General features: G+C 52.1%; 1 protein-coding gene across 1 annotated transcript; it reads right to left on the reverse strand.

Annotated features, from left to right (window-relative positions):
• Positions 1-5,968: 5,968 nt before the first annotated feature.
• FAM78A (family with sequence similarity 78 member A) lies at positions 5,969-18,904 on the reverse strand. The gene is made up of 2 exons (XM_057380077.1): positions 17,830-18,904; positions 5,969-10,309 (listed from the first exon to the last, which is right to left on the reverse strand). The coding sequence occupies exons 1-2, from the start codon at positions 18,090-18,092 to the stop codon at positions 9,781-9,783; spliced, it is 792 nt and encodes a 263-aa protein (XP_057236060.1). The 5' UTR covers positions 18,093-18,904; the 3' UTR covers positions 5,969-9,780.
• Between the last annotated feature and the right edge of the window lie 206 nt (positions 18,905-19,110).

Raw genomic sequence — 19,110 nt, forward strand, 5'->3', positions numbered from 1 at the left:
TGTGTTCTGTGGTGGAAGGGTTTATCTCCCTGCATCAAGAGAAGATGGATCTATGGTGGGTTCACCAGCCCTGTGCCGGGCTCAGCTTTCTCTTGTTCATCCCTTGCCTACCCAAGGCAGTAGCTCCAGTTGGTTCCTGACATAAACCAGCACATTTTTCATTAATAGAATGCCTGATTATCCCAGGCTCTGGAGAAAGGGCTGAGGTTTGCCCTGCTAATTTTAAGTCTAGGATGGGGCACATGCTTATCTCAGTGAAGTGCTAAAACTGAGTCATGTGTGAGCCAGAGGCTTAGTGGAGAAATAGGAAATTATCTGAGAAGAGGCTGGCAGCGTGCAGAGCACGTTCCCATGGCAGTAACATTCAGCAAAGAGGTGGGAAGTAAAAGCTYTCCTATTTTTACCTTTTTGTAAATCTTACAGAACTCAAAAAATGGAACTCAGGTTCTGGGGAAAACTTCTGGCCCTRGAAGCAGACACGTGACCTCCATCCAGAGGCATTAGTGATTTTTCTTTTTTTGGCTTTGTTGGATTCTACTGTTGAATAATTTTTTTTTCTAACAGGGGTAAGATTGTGCTTTTTCCCTGTAGCATTTGGCTTTATTCAATATCATTTGTGAAATTCTCATGTGTTTATACTTGAACATGCAAAACAARTGTTTTAAAGAAAGCCCCAAAGGCTTTGTGGCCAAACACTTTTTGTATTTGATGCATCTGACCTCCATGAAGGCTCCAAATGATGTAATCAGGTTTTGTTGCTCTGTGAATAACACATTTGAAATAACAGCTCTCTGTTAGCTGAGTACATGCAGATTGCATGGGTTTTTCTTCTTGRTCCTGTTAGGATGTTTTGGGGAATTTTCCTTTTTCTAATGTTTCATTTTCTCTTCTTTTATTACCACATGATATGATGRCAACTAACATTTTCTTGTTTGGTGGGCATTTCGTCTTTTTTGGGGAATTGTAAATAATTGATAACTTCTTGTTTTCATATCCCTTATAAACTACTTAYATTTGTCAACAGTTCTTGAAGAAATTGCTTTTCTCAACTCACCCTCAAAAAATGTTGTCCTAAATCTTGTCGTAACGGTGCCAGGTGTCCTTCCTATTTCTGCACATGGGAATGACATTAGGTAGGTCCCCTTTAAAAATGAAAAAATGTGGGAAATTCAGTATACAAGGAGGGCTCATTTTGAGCTGTGGAGAGGCTTTGCAAAGCCTTGGGCTCCAAGGCTTTTCCACATGCCCTGGATTTCTGTACCCTGGTGTGCCATGGAGCGTGTTAGGGGTAGCACTGTTGGGATTTAGGTGCAGCCTCCCCATCCCTCAATGTCAGAGGGAGAGTTCTGACAATCCAAGAACAGCACTRGGACAGGGGAGAATACTCCAAAAGTGGCTGCTTTGGAGGTGAAGAAAAGCTGAAGATGGATTGAAGTCTGCCCCTCCCAGCGTGTTCTCCTTGACAGGAGAACAGGACAGCATTTCTTAAGGCCTAGAGGTGAAACTCCTGYTCTGCTTTCCTTCCTCTTTATAAATAGCAGCTGGCCCGAACCATTGACCTTAAATTCTTTGCATTAATCTCCCCTCACTGTGGCATGTGACACCTCCTCAGAGGCCATATCAGCTGTGCTCCCCCAGATAGCTCAGGAGCCTCTTGCTATGGAGAAGATTGGCTTGGTAAGAATGTGATGTTGGCACGCTGAGCCATTTAAAGTTTCTCTTTTGGAATGATGGGACCAGTTGGGGGTTGTCCCTGCTCTGCTGCTTGGTCCCTTTTTGACTCCTGGCAAGTGAAGCACCTTTAGAATTACTCCAGACCCTGAGTGAACACAGATTTTCTTGCAATGCTTCCCAAATCYTGGCTGAAACAGCCCAACCCCCTGAACTCTCTGCCCTTGAGAAACAGGTGCTGCTCCCTGTTTCCATAGTAGCTGCTGGAGGAGCTGAGCAGTGCAGGGAGGCTGATCGTGACCACAAGCCCACAGGAATATGCACAAAACCCAGCAGAGTCGGCTTTGGAAAATCTGCATTTTCATTAGATGACTCAAGGACTTGGCAAGTGCGGGTGGCAGTCACTTGGTGGCTGCCAGAAGCTGTCACGGGCTGTGTCACCTGTGCTAAGTGGCCTCTGATCATGAGGCCTCAGTCCAGTGCTCTGGGGGTGGACATCCACCAAAGGYAAAGCTGCTGATGCAGAAAACCCCAGTCTTGGCAGTCCTGGGGAAGAGCTCAAGGACAAACCACGTTTGGAGTATCCTTCAGTGGTTTGTCCGTGCTGGTTAATCCAGCGCCCACTGCACTGTTCAGGAGGAGCTTTGTCTGTGCTGATGTGGCTGTGCCTCTCTTTTTCTGCTGTTTCAGTGTGAGCAGAAACCTTCYAAGGCTTTTATCAAAGGCAAAGTCTTAATTATTTCTAATGAAAGCGCACACTTTCTTTCCCCTCTCCTGAGAGCACATGTGGCCTCGAGGCAGTGGGACGCCAAGTGCTGGCAGTGCTCTGCTGTGGCAGGGATGGTGGCACTGTGGTGGGCAGAGACAGGATCCCCCCAAACCCATGGGGAGACCAAAACAGGGATTTCTGCTTGAAGGCTAAAAAAAGCAACAAAGAAGAGCTTTTTTTTCTGAAGGAAAAAGGCAAAACTGTAGCTTTGTTACAGAGGTAGAAAAAAAGAATTACTTAAATCTTGTGTTTGAAAGGTTTTTGCTATATAATGCTTGGTTTTCCAAAATGTGATCTTGGCCATATCTCTCTGTCTGATTCTGTCTCCTGGGAAGGGCAGGACATGATTCCTTTGGCCCTTCTGTTCTGCAGTGTGGAGGCCACCAGAGGACAAATGCTGGTGGCATCTGGCTGCTTTCAGGCTGGGAAGGGGCAGCAGGGCTGGAGTTCATCATCAGCCCAAGGGTTCTGTCCCTTGCCTTGCCTGTCCCTCATGGCCTTCCTGCCAGGGGCAGAGCTGCCATGTCCCTGACTAAAATCCTGGGAATGCTCCGTGGGACAGCCCAGAACCCACTCCCAACATCAGCTTGTGCAGGAAGGGTGCTCAGCTCCATGGGGTGAGCCTCAGGGGTGAGCAGGATCCCTGGGAGAGGGGATGGACATTGGAAAGGCACTGAAAAAACCTTCCCTTGCTCCAGAAGCTGGGAGCAGGGAGTGAGGCTGTGGAAAGGTGACACTGCCTGTGCTGCCACCCCTTTGCCCAGGAATCAGGGCACAGGTCTCTGTCCTTGCCAGCATTCTGGGGCASAGCTCTCTCCTCCCCTCAGCTGTGTGCAAGTCCAGGCTCGGAGGCTGAAGTGACATTTTATTTATCCCTTCTTAGTTTTCATGCRTCCCTCGTGCATTGCTTCCAGCATTGCTTACAAGGAAAAATAATCCTGCATGAGCGGGGCTGGGAGTGCCAGGGAAGGTTTTGTTCCTAGATAAATGTCGTGGGGAGCCCCAGGGGCTGGGAAGAGGCKGCTGTGGCTCGCAGGGATGAGCAGCCCTGGGTCCAGCCCTGTCCTATCCTCACAGCCATGAGGCTTCAGGATCCTGCAGCCATGGAGAGCAGGCTCTCAGTGCTCTGGKTTAGTTGGTGTGGGGCTGTTTGCTCAAAGGTTGGACTCGATGACYTTGGGAGTTCTTTTCCAACCTTTGTGATTGTCCCTCTCGCAGGGATGAGCTGGGATGTGCCAGCACATCTGTGCACACCCCTGTGTGTCTGTGGGCTCAGCTCCCTGGGGGCTCTGTGGTCACGCTCAGCACATTCCTCAACTCCTTTTCCTGCAGCTCCCAGGTCACAAAGCTCCTTCTGAGCTATGGTGTCTGTCCTGAGCTGCAGAGCCAGGCCTTCCCCTGCCCGCCCTTATCTCCTGCAGGCTCTGTGCTGCCCRTCCTGCAGCRGGACTCGTGTGTTCCCTGCACAGAGATAAGCTCAGGGCTGCAGTCCTGCCTGCTCACAGAGCCATCCCAGCCTGGACAGGAGCAGTGACCCTCCCTCACCCTCCTCTCTCAGAGCTGGGTGCTGCAGTCCCCCTCGGGGCTCCCCACAGAGCATTTCTGCAGGTGCAGAGTGAGGGGGAAATGTGGGACCACCCCAAAATTATGGATCATGGTAGATCAGACCTGACCCTGCAGTGCTGCTCTCCCATGTCTGAGCTCTYCACAGAATCATGGGATGGTTTGGGTGGGGAAGGSMCCTTAAAGCCCACCTTGTTCCCACCCCCTGCCATGGGCAGGGACMCCTTCCACTATCCCAGGTTCAACCTGGCCTTGGACACCTTCAGGGACACTTTGTCACAGCTTCTSTRGGCARCCTGTGYCAGAGCCTCACCACCTTCACAGGGAAATCCTTTTTGCCAGGACTCTGTAACCAAAAGCTTTGTGGGAACCAATTTACTAAAGTTGCTAAAGACAGCCCTGGGAATCTCAGTGCAGGTTGTTTGAGGAGCTGTGTTRTAATCATGTGTCAACTCAAGGCACTGTATTTTTATTTTATTTTTAATAGGTGCTTCAAGGTTCTTCAGGGCATTRCTAAAAATGTTTTGCTTTAAAACGTGAAAACATGAGGGAATAAAATGAGTATTTGCAGCTGCTGCACATGAACAGATTAAGGAGATGTGAGAGAGAAGAAATAGGAAACAAAACCTGATTTGCATCAGCAGAGGGAAGTCCCTGCAGAGTTTCAAGCAGGAACTGTGGAGGTCAGAGGGGTTTTTTTCAAATGAAGGAACTGTTGCCTCAGTCTGCTTAAAACTGAGCTCAGAAAATCCCAAAGCCAAGGGACAAAGCTGCTAGAAAGGTGCTGCAGTCAAGGATTGGTGTTACCTGAAGCATCAGCACGGCTCCAGCATCAGTCAGGCTGCGCTGGGTTCAGCAGCTCCTGACCTTCCCTCCGTCCTYCTCCTCCCTCGCAGGGGCTTTTCCAGTGTCCATGTGCAGGAGTGACCGGGCGCTCTGGGCTTTTTCGGGATCTCACCACAGCAGCTGTGAGCTGGCTGGTGTCCCCTCCCCACCCCTCCCTCCCTCCCTCCAAAACTGGGACATCTAAATTTAACCTGCTATCAACAGATGAGGCTGGAGTGTTTCCACTGTGGAAAGGAATCCCACTCAGAATCTGTCCTCTCCCCTGCTCARGCTCCATCCCTGCGCATTCCTTTTCTCGAGCCGGGAGTTTCCTTCCTCGTCCTCCTCCTCCTCCTCTCCTGCGCTCGTGTTTGTGTCACTGCCACAGCAGACGGAGCAGCTCTTTGCTCTGGTGCTTTTTGCAGAAGCTTTGATGCCGCTTTGCCGGCTGGATCACAAAGCAGCAAAACTTCCGAAAGACCAAAAAAAAAAATAAAGTCAGAAGGAGAAACTTGTGTCTTGCTTAGGCAGAGCCGGTGGGACGGAGCCTGCAGTGGGGTCGGGCTGGAGCACAGGGATGGAAGGTGCCAGTGTGGATTTAAGGGATCGGCAGTGGAGCTGTGCTGGCACCCCCTGCTCTCCCCGACTCATGTCAGCACTTTACTGGAAAGCAAACAAAACCTAAACGCGAAAATTTTCGGGGTGGGGCTAGTGGATAATGAATGGAAAGGAATGAATACAGGTGGTGGTTGAAAACCAGGCGGGGACGGCAGCAGCTTTTACCCTCTCCTGTGCCCAGGGCTCTGCGCTGCTGCCTCTCTCCAGATGGGGTCTTTACAGCCAACATCTGACCCCGCTTTTGCTAAATAAGCAMACGGTGTCAGGAAACCAAAGTGTGCGGAAGCTGAGCCTGCTCCGACCAGCCCGGCTCCGGCCATGCAGCAGCCTGSTGATGAAAATCGCAGGATGTTGGCTGGTGTTTTTCACCAGAAACCTCCTGGCTCCGTCTGCTGAAGCCCCAGAGCTGACACGGAGAGAGAASTGCTGGTAGATCGGGTGTTTATCGCTGCCTCGAAACGTGAGCGCAGAGCCATTTGTTTAAAAACAGCCACCGCCCAAACCACTCCAGGCAGACGCGTTTGAAAATTTCACTTTATTTCTCTGTTATAAAAGCAGGGTTTTGTTTTTTACATCTCTGTAAGTGTCCAGACTCGGTACATCTTGGTTTATTTTTTTTTTTTTTCACAGTATCTCTGCAAGACCAAGGACGATTCTTATTSCTGCGCCGGGAGCCGGGGCGGGAGGGACGAGCGCTGCTTTCGCCCCGGGCTGGACCCAGCCTTGCACCGGCTCCACAGGAATCCACCCCTCCCCAAGGCTGCTGAGGGTCTGCACTGGCTCCCCGAGGGGCTGCCCCTCTCTCTCCACGCTCATTTCGGTGTCAGGGATGGGAAAGGAGAACCGCAAGGTCCGTGACCCGCGTTGGCCGTGCCCGGCAGCCCCTGCCCGGCCCTGGGTGCAGGTCAGGGTTTGGGCCAGGGCTGCTTCCCACCCCGGGGCTTTGCCAGGGATGGTCAGGCTGGGCCCGTGTGCGGGTTTGGGTCTGTAAAGAGCTGAGWGCATCAGTGATGGGAAGGGCGAGGCAGAGACACGCTCACGTTCGTCCGTGTATCCCGTGTCCGTGCCCCAACACCTTCTCCGTGTATCCTCTGTGTGTTCCTGGTTCTGCAAAAAGCTGCCAGAGAAGGAGCTCGATTTACCTCTGCTCATTTTTACCACTCTGCCCTAGGTCCCCAGACATTTGAATCCCCACTGGGACTCTGTCAGTCCCTGTTCTAACCACTGGGCCATTAACCAAAACAAACCCTCTGTCACTTCCAGCCATCCTTCCTGATATAAACAACCTGTCCCCCTCAGTTTTGTAACAAAGCAGCATTGGAAAAAACATCACTTTTAATCACAACGCATGGAATCTCAGAAGAGGCAGCATCACTCTGTGTGCCATGTCTGGTGACGCAAATGGAGGTGGAGGGGCACGTTTCGACCTAGGCACGGGATAAAGGCATTCTTTGGGAAGGGAGAAGTCCATGCAAAGCCGACCCCGACGTGAAATCTGAATTTCATATTTACTGCTTAGCTGGGTCCGTTCAGTGCAACAGGACAAGTTAGCCAGGAGGTTACTATCGAATTGCATGGATGTATCCAGTCCACCAGGTAGAGGGAATAGGAGGAACCAGATTTACTTAATGCACTAAGTCCAACACAAAGCTAAGTGGAAAAGGACGTAGGTGTTCCCTGAATGTGGTTTTTGGTGACTGAGAAGAAATCTTTCCTTGGAATTCCTTCGTGCAGCTAATTAAGACAACTGGGTCCGATTCCTTCGACCCATGCTGACATCAGTGAGAACTGTAAGTACTCAGCACCTGGAGACAAAGTGAATACCAGACACAAATCCCCCTTCTGCTCCCACCCGTGGGGCTCAGCAGCAGCCGAGATGCGTGAGAGCATGATCAGCTATTCACCCACAGCTCACAGTTTGTCCTCTTCTGCATGTATTGCCTCGGAGAAAATACAGACAAGTCCCAAAGGGCTGTGCCAGTAGAGCTATAGTTGGATCTGAGTCCAGRTAAGAAAACGGAGTTTAATACAGAGAGTGACTGTGCAAGTCCAAGTCTCCCTAGCTTCATCCTTTATAGTCCCAAAGCCGAGATTTAGGCACCCTTTGGCTTGTGGATTTGGGGTTGATCCAGCCCAGTCGTTTGCAAGTCGTTCCCACCGTGGAGATCTGCTYGTGGAACGGAGCAGCTCCGTGGCTGAGCTTCTCTGAAAGCCACTGGATGGAGGAGGGTGGGCTCCCCTGGAGACAGGGGAATGGCTGCAGGGCCCCAGGATCCTTGTTTGCTGGTTTGAGGCTGYCTTGGTGGGGGTCACAACTTCTGGGTCTGTGTTCCCTGGGCAGGGGCTGATGCTGAACCTGGTGCCCAAGTAGGTGGTGTGGCTGTGGAGAAGTGAGGAAGGAGAATTTCTTGCTGGTAAGGTCCCACRTGGAAGATGAGGGTGGGAATAGCAGCTAACTGGTGCCTCTCCGAGGGGAGAGCCTTTTGAGCAGCGTGTGTGGGGCTGGGAGGCCTGTTCAGACCAGCTCAGCAGGGCCAGGCTTGTACCTGGCACGCGGAACTCCCCTCAGTCCCAGCTCTTGAGGCAAGTTGTTAATAGGAGGAAGAAATGTTTTCTGGGGGAAGGAGCTGCAGAGGGAAGTGCTCTGCCTCGGGCCATGTGCTGGAGCAGATCCTCTGCTCCCCATCGTGTGCCCTGGCCTCCAGATGCCACCTCTACTGCACAACTTCCTCTGCCTTCAGAGCCATCCCCCCGTTCAAACGGCTCCTCTGCATTACCCTCCTCTGCAGAAGAGCAGCTGGTTATCTCAGAAGCCATCTGGCCCTTATTAAAACCTGCAGGTTTCACCTCCTCCTCCAAATGCTCCTTCCTCACTGAGGATCCACGCCCGAGGCTCAGGTGTTGCCCTGCYTGCACCTTCCCGTGTTACCCTTTGCTACGATGGATGTTTGTGCCAGGACAGACAGGAACGGTGTCACGGTCTGTCTGTGCCTCATTCAGGTACAGAGTGAGGTCATTGGGAAGAAAATCATCCATGAATCCCGATGTGATTTATTACCCCAGGAGGAGGAGTTTTCCCTGGCTCTGGCTGTTGTGTTTGCCAGGAATGGGTGCCTGTGGTTTTCAGACRTGGCTGCTCCTGGGCTCCAGATCTTGCTGGGTAACCTTGGTGGGTAAAATCTGCCCTGGCTGGCACCTGTGAGTCTCCAGTGACTTCAGAAGGATCCTTTTCATGTCCTGCTCTTCGTACAGCACCGTCACTGGGATTTCCTGGGCCAAGGGGCAGCAGAGCTTCACCCAACAGCAGCAGGCACAGGAGCCCTCGGCTCTTACCCACAAGAAGGTGACACTGTGGGGTTTAAACATCTGTGTGTCCYAAAGACAAACCCAGTGGGACATCCCCCCCTCGCCTGGTGTTGACTCCAGGGCCACAATYCCAGCTGTGAGGTCATTCCACACTGAACTGCTAACGGGAGGCTGAGATCACCACGGGYGAGCAGCACAAGGAGCTCCTGAGCCCTCCTGCAAGGCAGGGAGGTGTCCTGGGAGCTCCCCCTCGAGAGCCATCCGACAGCAGGTTTGTTATTTGCATTGYTTTGAAACTGAGATTATTTCCGTGCTTCCTTGTTCCAGGGTTTAAAAAGAGGAAGATTTTCTTGCTTCTTCCAATTCCATGCCCTTTTCATCCATCAGCCCGTGACACGCTGACAATCTATTACTTCGTTCCAAAACTTTTTCTCCAAAATTCTGTAGAAAGGACATTCTGCCTGGTGGTGTTTTTGTTGGTTTTTTATTCAAATGTAGCTTTAAGGCAAAAGTTTGGCAATGCAAAGCAAAGTCTACATAAGGCCGCATGACTTGGATTTGCAACTCAGAACCTTACAGCTTAAAAAAAAAATACCTTATCTTAAATAGTCAACTTTTTGCTCCAGGAACTTGTTTTGTTCTCAACCAAAACAAAAAAAAATATTCTTAAAATCCCAAATAAAATATTCTTATTGTTCTGGGCAGTTCTGGGCAAGCTAATGAGACTGAAGTTCAAACGGGAACTAAAGTAGGGAAGAAAAAAAATAAAAGCTCTAGGGTAGACATCAGTGTTAGTTTCTTCCCTTAGGAATCCAGTGACGAGACAGACCCAGTCCAAGGTCTCCTCTTTAGCTTTAGCACAGTGAAATCCGTCCCAATGGGAGAAGGTAGAATGGTTGCATTTGTTGAATGAATACAAAGTGCATTTTGATTTCGCTCAGATTATACGTGTGTATCCTAATACCTAAGTGATTGTTTCGCTTCGGGTTGAGTGTTCTCCCTTTCGGTGCCGGGACGCCAGGCGTGTATTATCGATGTTTGGGGGGTATCACCACGAGTGGTGGTCCRTCCTTTGGCCTCCACATGAGTACCTGAGCATCATTGGCATTGGGTTTGACAAGGGCACTGGGTGGTATTGGCTCATTCTTGCTGAGGACCTGGGGCTGCTCTTGAGCAGAGGGCTCCTGCAGCTTGGCACGCTGCCCCAGGGGCCTGCTGGGGTTCACCTCGATGCCCAGCCTCATGCGCCATTTGATAGTCTGCAAGGTCACCATCTCGTTGGTGGCCGTGTTGGTGGCCACCAGCCAGGTGGTGAAGCTCTGGTCGCGGTGGATGCTCGTGAGCTTGGCCACGTTGCTGTCGCTGACGGGCACCGCCCACGTCACGCTCGGGTAGAAGTTGTCGTTCATGCTGATGTTGAACTTGGACTCCTTCTTGGTGGGCCCCACGATGGTGCAGGTTTCCGTGGTGTTCCCGTACCAGGGATAGTTCACTCCRTCTGAGTCGCTGATGGCCTGGATTTTACCGTCCAGTAGATCTGGAAGCTCCCAGCTCGACCTGCCATAATYAATAGCAAATTATGGATAAYGCGTTAATTAATTAATTTAGAAACMTGCCRGACTTTAGAAAGGAGAGGGAGGAGCTGTGGGTGCATTCCCTCTCCAGCTTTTACTRSAATTTGTGCCCTCTGTGCCACYCAGCTCGAAGAGCTCATCATTAAAAGCATCCTTCTCTCAATCCGCTCATCCCCTAAATTTCTCTCTGGAGGAGCCATTGTCCCTCCCCCTGTCTGCCTGGTGCTGGAGGTGTAACCCATCCTCCTGCAGCCCTTGGAAGGACCCAGCTCGAGGGCTGCACAGCAGCTCAGGGCTGGGGATGGTGTTACAGTAATCAGAGAGCCCCAGGTCGTGAAACTGCCTGCGCCGCTCACCTGTGAGAGGGACAGCAAGGTCAGTGTGTGCAGCAAGAATGGAAACTGAAAACAGTCCCCTGTCACCTTGCACTGCTGATGCACAGCTTGGGAGTGGGTTTTTCATGAACTTCCAATTTAATTTTTAAGATTAGGTTTGCCAATAGAAGCAAACTGCTGTAAATGTCTCGGAAGAAGCGTTGGGTGTTTACACTAAGAGGACACAACCACAAATCACTTGTTCCGTGCACACCAAGGGTTTTAAGGACAGTCTTTAAMAGCCAGGCTGGCTTTTAGAGGTGGCTCTCGTGTATCTTCTCCCTGCTGCTCATGAATCAGCACTCCCCACCACCCAGGGATGGTGTCCCAGCCATGGAGGTGGCAGAAGGGACWGGGTGGCAGCAGCAGTGGAGTTTGCATTGACCCTGCCGTGGGACTGGCTGTGCTCCAGGGCTGGTGGCTCCCTGCTGCAGGCTGGGACACGGGACATGATTTATCTGGGAGAGACACAGAGGGGACGCCCTGAGGCTGGGCAGGGTCACAGTGACTGTCCAAGCCTCTCATAAATGCAGTGCTGCAGCCGAAAATAGCCCCTTGATTGCAGAGGAGGCTGTGGCTGGGGGTATTCACCAGCCTGGCCAGCTCTTGCACGGCTTTGGGATGAGCTGCTCTGGCCAGCACTGATGTGGCCRTCTCATAAGGCTGTTTTGACTGTTAATTAGTTAATGACCGTGAAGTGCCGCCGTGTTTGTACCCGCTGGATCGTTCAGCACTTAGCTTGTCTGGCTCTGGCTAGAGGATACTGGGGGGGGATTTAAAGGCCCAATTTATCTTTTTTCCATGCAAGCAGAGGGTCCTGGCAAACATCTCTGTGGGAGATGAAGTGCGAGACAGGAGTGCCCTGGGGGTGCAGGGATGCTCTGAGCCACAGGACCAGGGGAAGCAGGGATGCTGGGATGCTGGGAGCAGCAGGATCAGGGGATGCAGGGATGCAGGGAGCAGAAGGATCAGGGGATGCAGGGATGCAGGGAGCAGCAGGACCAGGGGATGCAGGGATGCAGGGAGCAGCAGGACCAGGGGATGCAGGGATGCAGGGAGCAGCAGGACCAGGGGATGCAGGATGCTCTGAGCAGAAGGATCAAGGGATGCAGGGATGCTCTGAGCAGAAGGATCAAGGGATGCAGGGATGCAGGGAGCAGAAGGATCAGGGGATGCAGGGATGCTGTGAGCCACAGGACCAGGGGATGCAGGGATGCAGGGAGCAGCAGGACCAGGGGATGCAGGGATGCAGGGTTGCAGGGATGCTGTGAGCAGCAGGACCAGGGGATGCAGGGATGCTCCAAGCCGCAGGATCAGGGGTTATGCAAGCACAACATCTCCCTGCACAGATTTACAGGCTGCTGTCAGCCACGGCACCGCAGCTGCAGCAATCCCTTCCTCCTGAGCTCATCGCCAGCAGGCAGAGGGAGTCCTTTCCCTGGAAGAAAATTTTTAGTGAAGGCAGCCAAAAGGAGATCCCTGAGCAGTCCTGCCAGGACCCTTGAGCACTGCAGAGATGTTTGTATGCTCTGCGCTGCAAACCAGAGTCATCCTGGCTCACCACCCCTCCTTCAAGCTCTTCAGGCAGAGCTGAGTAGGGGAAGGCTTTGGGAAGGCTCTGGGAAGGCTCTGGGAGGGCTCTGGGAGGGCTCTGGGAAGGCTTTGGGAGGGTTCTGGGGATGCTGGGTGACCCAGCCCTCCCCGATGGATGAGCAGAGCAGAGATCGAGCTCTGCAGCCCCCACCCCTCCCCACTGCACAGCCCAGCTCCAAGACCCCGTCTGGGGGCTCTTCTCTCCCTTTCAGCAGCTGGTTTAGGATTACTTTCTGTTCAGACAGTGGCTGGTACTCAGCTTGGCTGTGACCCAGGGATGAGATGTGACAGTGTCCCCGAGGCTGACTCTGTGACAGGCGTGGAGCAGCCACAGCATCTCTGCAGGTACYGAGGTGCCAGCCTGGGTGCTGAGATGCTACAGAGGGTGATAACCCCCCTGGGCAGCTCCASATCAGAGCCTGGTGGGTGAATGGCAGGAGAATCTGGCAGACTATCCTCAGTAAATGCAGGCCCTCTTCATTCCCAGTGCTCCAGGTCAGTATGGAACTGCAGGAACTYCTCAAGGTTTGCCCAGGGTTTAAACAAGAGCAAAAAGATGGATGCTGGAGGCAGGATGGTGCCTGCAGAGCCTGCAGCATCCCCAGRCAAAGCTGAGCCTGGCTGGGCTCAGGGTGGCCCAGGAGAGCACCCAGGCTGAGGAAAGGCGTGGGCAGGAATGGGGAAGGAGAAACCAGCCTGTGTTTCATCACAGAGCACGCTGTGCCTAATTCGAGCCAGTGTGGTTAACCCCAGGGTTTCAAAAGCACCAGGCTGCATCTGCACAGCTGGGAATGTGCAGAGAAAYGAGGCCTCATGATGATCCCATGACTGGAGCAGGGCAGAGGCTGCTCTGCCTGGTGCTACAGCAAAGCCCCTGTGCCAGCCAGGCTGGCAGCCTCTGCCTGCAGAGCGTGTCCACATTAAATAATATGCCAACAACTGGATGATTTTGGAAAGAATGCTGTGGAATGATCTTTGGCTGCATCAGCATCTTTCTGTGGTAGTGTCGAGCCAAGGAGAGACCAGAAAGTGCCCAGTAAACACTTTGCTGACAATAGCAGGAAAGAGGCATGAAAAGAAACCAAAGCTATCTGGTTTCGTGGATTCACTSATCAGCTCCAAGATCAGTTGGTTCTGGCTTGCAACACTGACAAGCCTGTTTCTGCCTCTTCTGAAACCTTCAGAGTCAGTCTGGGCATCACCAGAGACTGGAGCTGCCAAGAAACCTCTCTTAACAAATGTCTTCTTGCTACCAGAAGGAACTTGGAGCTATTTCTTGTGGTACAACCAGAGCCCTGCTGCTGACAGCCGAGCAGCTTTATGTAGGTTTTCGCTTCCTAGTCCTCACTCAAGACATTTTCCTTCCTATTCTGTCAAACAGAACGAATCCCCCAGCTCATCCTGAGCTCCCAGATGTCAGTCCCACAGCACCCACCAGGGCAATGGCAGCAAACCCAGCRCAGCAGCCTCCACTCTGGGCACCCAGCAGCGTGGCCACATCCAGTTAACCTTTTCAGACAGGCATTATTGCATCCTCTGCTCCAATTGCTTAAAGCCAGCTCCTAATTAGTGCCAGGCCAGATGGACTTTCATAACCTGSTGCTTCCCAGCACCTTCCTGCCCAGCATCCCCCTGGGATGCAGCCTCTGCCCTGTGCAGGTACCAGGGCCATGTGTGGATGCACTGAAATTCTGTCTCAGGCATTTCACATCCCTGCTCCTGCCTCCCTCCACCACTGGTGTGTGCTGGGGTTCACTGAGAGCAAGAAAACCTGATAGCCAGAGCTGCTTCATTTTAAATTCTCCTTCACCRTGCCTCTCTCACCTACTCCAGCACGTCAGGCAAGTCAAGGCAGGGTTAGAGCAAAGAGCAGGAAGGAAATTTAAGATGTTGTTCCCTGGCTGACAGAGCTGTGCTGCTGTGGTCCCTCTTCCTCCAGCCTGTTTCTGCCTCATCTCTTGAACCAGAGGCAGTGGCTGAGTCAGGGAGCAGCACAAAACTGGAATTAGGAGAAAGGGAACAATTCCTGCTGGTTCAGGGCAGTGGGCTCAAGGCTGACTGGACAACCTGGGTGCTCACAGCACAGGTGAGAGTCAGGGGCCATTCCAGGGCAGCAAAACATTTTCCTCTAAATCCCTGGAGGGGTGAATTCCCACCGTGAACTGACCTCCCTTCACTGCCATTGGAGAAGACAGCCTTGTGGTTTTTTTTGGTGAATTTTGATTGTGTCCTCCCTCCTGGGGACTGGGGGTTTATTCTCWTGACAAGTTGAGTTCATTGTGTACCTGCTGCAGGGCATGGAAGATTTAATCTCACCAGGGAGCGATGCCTGGTAAGACAAAGTGATGATGTAATGATGCAAGTGCCCCATCGGGCCTTCCAGGGGGGAGAAACATCCTCCTGAAACTTTTCCAGSTTCTTGGCTGATCATATTCCAACTCCAATTTATTTATCTCTCTCTTTTGCATATCTCCATCTGCACGGCTTCTTGCACATCTCCATGGAGATGAAGGAGGCTGGATGATGCCATTCCAGCACGGCCCAGCAGCTGACACAAAGGTGCACAAAGCAGCAGGAGATGCCAGCAGGGACCTGCTCCAGCTGCTCCTGCCCAGGCCACAGCTCTGGCCTGACCCTGGTGCCTCCCTCTGCACASAAACACCATTCCCTAAGGACAAGGGGAAAATCCTGCATGGCAGGAGAGGCAATACCAGCATGGGGTGCACAGGAGATTGTCCCAATTCTGCACATGGAGGGGCCAGAGAGCACATCCACATCCTCACGTGGTGGTTTCCAYGTTCCCTGCAGCATCTACTGCCTCACATGCAAAGCAATGCCAGCGCTTATGTGTTATCTGAGTTTTAATTCTTCCCCTTTACATCTCAAAATGCTGCATTTAGCCCCAAAATTGTCAGTGCCACTTTAAACGTGCGTGTCTAAATTATCCCCAGTGCAGCTCCCATCCCTATAGCAGCATTATGCACAGCTCCATCTGCTCCAGTATTTCTCAGCTGTTTCCATCCCCAATGTAATGGCCAGCTTATGCACAGCTAACAACTTCCCAGCAGAGAAGTGAAAAATTAATCCAAAGCCTGCTGTAAGTATTGGTGCTTCAGTTGGCTGACTGGTTTTTGATTATTTGGGGTTTTTTTGTTTGCTGGTCACCGCAAGGATTAAAACCACGGATGTGGCAGCAGCCTCTCCYGACCATGGAAAGTTGGGACAAATACTCAGTTGGCATCAATCGATGCAGCTCTGTGGAGGTCACTGGGATTACAAGAGTTACACCAGCTAAAGCCTTGCCCCATCCTTTCCCTCAGGTTTGTGTCCTGTCTCTCTCTCTGTAAAAACCCTCCAAGCCCATGTTTCAATGGCATTGAAGAGGCCTTTCCTCCTAAATGCCTTTATTTATAGCCTTCAGATAGCAACGAGTCTATAGAAAGAGAGTGCAGGAACAGACCAATTCCTGCTTGTGTTTGGGTAACTTTTTTTTTTTTTTAAATCAGTTAAATGTCAATGAATCTCCTAGGGAAAAATCTTTGTTTCCACGATTTTCTGGCTAAAAGCTCTCATACATAGCTGCAGTGTTTAACTCTACCTGTTTACAGCACTAGCTACTAGATACTCCTATTATTTTTTTTTTTTTGTCCCAAAGCATTCCAGCAAGGGCAGACTGTACCAAATCCTCATTTTAAAACAGGGAAACTCAGGTGCAGGGAAAGAAAAGGCCATGCTGTGGTTTGCAGCACCAGCAGCATCACTCTGTGCCCAGTCCTCTCTATTTCAGTGCATCCGAGCTGCATTTAAATTCAGTGGACTTCTCTATTTTCCTTTGCAGCTGGTCGCTAAAGACAGGATTCCTAAACGAGCCTGAGAATTACACATGCAAATCCCAAAGGCCTGGAATTGGGAACATCTGAGCAACAAATTGTCCTTGCTAAAGATGCTGTGGGAGCCAAAAAGCCCACAGATTCTGGGCCTGCTCTGAGTACTTTTCGAATCCAAATCAGCCGCTCTGCACTGCTGGTGTTTGCCAGGTGCCAGTTTGCTTCTCAAGGCACTTTCTGCTGGAGCAGAGAGGGGACACGGGGACAGGAGCGGGGGCAGCTGTCGCTTCGGGCTGCTCCTGCCGTGCCCTTGCCTCGGGCGCGCATCTCCAGCCCTGAGATGCTGAACCCGTGTCCCCGGCGGGRAGGGAAGGAKGGAAGGATGGAARRAGGGCCGGGCTGTGCGTGCAGATGTTCAGGAAGGCGCTGTGTAAGGTCACGGCTTGTCCTGCTCTCCCCGTGCCCCCCTCCTCCCTCCACACTCCTCATTCGGGGATTTTTTAAGCCGCCCAGGCTGACCCTCGGGGGGCTGAGGCAGCATCGCTCCGGCTCGGGGCACTGGGGATGAGGAGGCAGAGGATTGCTGAGCGCTGACCTCCCCGTCCTTCCTCCCCTGCCCCCAGGGACCGGGCAGCAGCAGCGCCTGCAGCCGCTGACCCATCTGCCAGCGCTGGCTGTGCTCTGTGTGTCCCCGCGGCCGGACAGACACATCGCTGCTGCACCGTGAACCTGCACCGTGAGATGCACAATTGCTGTGTGCAGGCGTTTGGGGATCGGTGCTGGGGCTGATTGAGCTSTGGGCCAAAACCTGCAACGTTTGGAGAACAAGCTGGTGGGGGACTGGGGAGAGATGACTTTTCTCAGCAGGGAGGTGGCATTCCAGTTCGACTCATTCCTGTCTCACCATGACTGTCTGACCAGTAACACGGGGATTTTTGGTGAGCAAACAGCCCCTTGGATTCCTCCCCCCTCACATATATTCCTATATGTTCCCTTTCACATTACCCAGAAGGAGAGTAACGTGAAATTTGCGCCCTGCTCCAAGGTGATGCAGATGGTTTCATTAGCAGCGGGTTAAATCCAGCTTGTGCTTTCCCTGTGGGCTGCCTGCTACSGTGGGCAAAGCAAGCAGGATTCCTCCTGTGACGTTCAACGAGCTCCCAGAGCTGGTGGGCTACCGAGCTGCCAGCCACGGCTCACTGCAGCAGCAGCACAGCACAGCACAGCAGGGACGGCTCCGTGCCACAAGTGTCAGCCCTCGGCTTTCCCTGGGGCTCCCCGATGAGCACTTTTGGGATGGGGAGGGATGCAGGCAAGAGGAGCTGGAGGTCAGGAGAACCACCCAAGTCAAACACAGATTAAAGCAGGGGTGTCTGTCGTGGCAGGGCTGCCCTGGGGTTTCAGGATCTCCAAAAGCTGTTGTGAAATAGAGTTGCTTTTGGGTTCCTACCAGAACCAGTGGGGTTTGGTTGGGGTTTGGGCAAATTCCCATTCGAAGAGAAGAACACCCACTCCTTTAAAAGGGCAGGGATAAGCTCTCCTGTATTTTAAACACATGAGAAAGTCCTGATAAGTTTCAGAGGGGCTGGGTTTTTAAACATAGATTATAATTTTTGGCTCAATCCACTATTCCCCAACCAGGCCACGATCCTCCCGCTCCCTCTTCCCGCTAGGCAAAGACACCCGGACACACTCTCAGGAATACTTACATTCCCTGTTCCCCGTAGTGATTGTAAAATTCCATGTGGCTGCAAGCCTGGATCCAGCCCACGATCCAGGTCTCCTTCTTGGGAAGAGGGGGCACCAACACTTGCGCAGAGGCTCGGAAATGAGGGGTCCGGTAGCGCAGGACCACGCTGGAGGACTCGTCAATGCTGGTGGGAATGGGATCAATGGAGGCTTTGACTTCAATCACCGAAATACTTTCCCGGAAAACTTTGGATTTGCAGCTAATACTCTGAATACAGCCCATGGCATACCCCGAGTACAGTCCGACGTAGCTCCTAGAGTACTCCAGCAATCCTGGGGAATATTAGGCATTGAAATTATCTGGTGCTAGATCAATTACAGATCTTCTTGGTTTGTAATTTCAAAACTGATATCCATAGGATAGAAAATGCATCGTGTAAAGCCTTAATTTGAATATCTGTCTTACAAATACTGCTTCTATTTTTGAGGTTAGCTGCGCTTCAGAAGCAAAAGGGCCTTTAAAATTTTTTCCCCTTTTAATGACCCATTAAATCTCTTGCTCACACAGTCTTTGGGTTAAAAAAAAGTCTCTTGAGTTCAATAAATATCGGTGGTGTTCTTAGCTGATATATATTTAGTCCTTCCTTTGCTCAGATGCAGTCTGTCATTCACAGTCAAACATAGGACTAGCCGGTATTTCCCTTTATTCTTTGGATGAAAAGCAGAATGTTGATAGACACATCTATATAAATAATGAAATAGTTTTTAGCCCCAGCTTGTCACAACCGGTGTGGATTTCCACTTCCTGACTTGCAGTTGTTCATAACTTCCTTTCGCACAAAATTACAATAATAACAGAAAGAAACGACGGCTGAAAAATGCAAAAAGTCGCCAAATCTCCGATTCTGGAGGCTCCTCCGCCAACGATGTCTGGGCTTTTGGGATTAAAATTTATTTTTTTTTTCTTCTCCTTAGAAATAGCCGGACGCAGAGGGAAGCGACGGCGGTGCCGGTGGGGCCGGCGGCTCCGGGAGCGCAGCGGGGCAGGCGGCGATGGAGCCTCCCCCGCGCCCGCCGGGGCCGCGCCGCTCCGCGCCCGCTCAGCGCCGCGGAACCGCCGCCCGTGACATCCCCCGCCACGCACCGGCCCGGGGGGCGCCGGCCCCCCCCCTCCTCCTCCTCCTCCTCCTCCTCCTCCTCCTCCTCCTCCTGCTGCTGCCGCTCCTGCCGCCGCTGCTGCCGCCGCTCCCGGGCGAGCCGGCTGTGGCTCAGCCGGCGGGGCTCATGGGCGGGCGGCGGGG

Source organism: Malurus melanocephalus, unplaced genomic scaffold (assembly GCF_030028575.1).
Source record: "Malurus melanocephalus ecotype Western Australia unplaced genomic scaffold, MMel_1.1 scaffold_435, whole genome shotgun sequence".
Classification (NCBI taxonomy): domain Eukaryota; kingdom Metazoa; phylum Chordata; class Aves; order Passeriformes; family Maluridae; genus Malurus; species Malurus melanocephalus.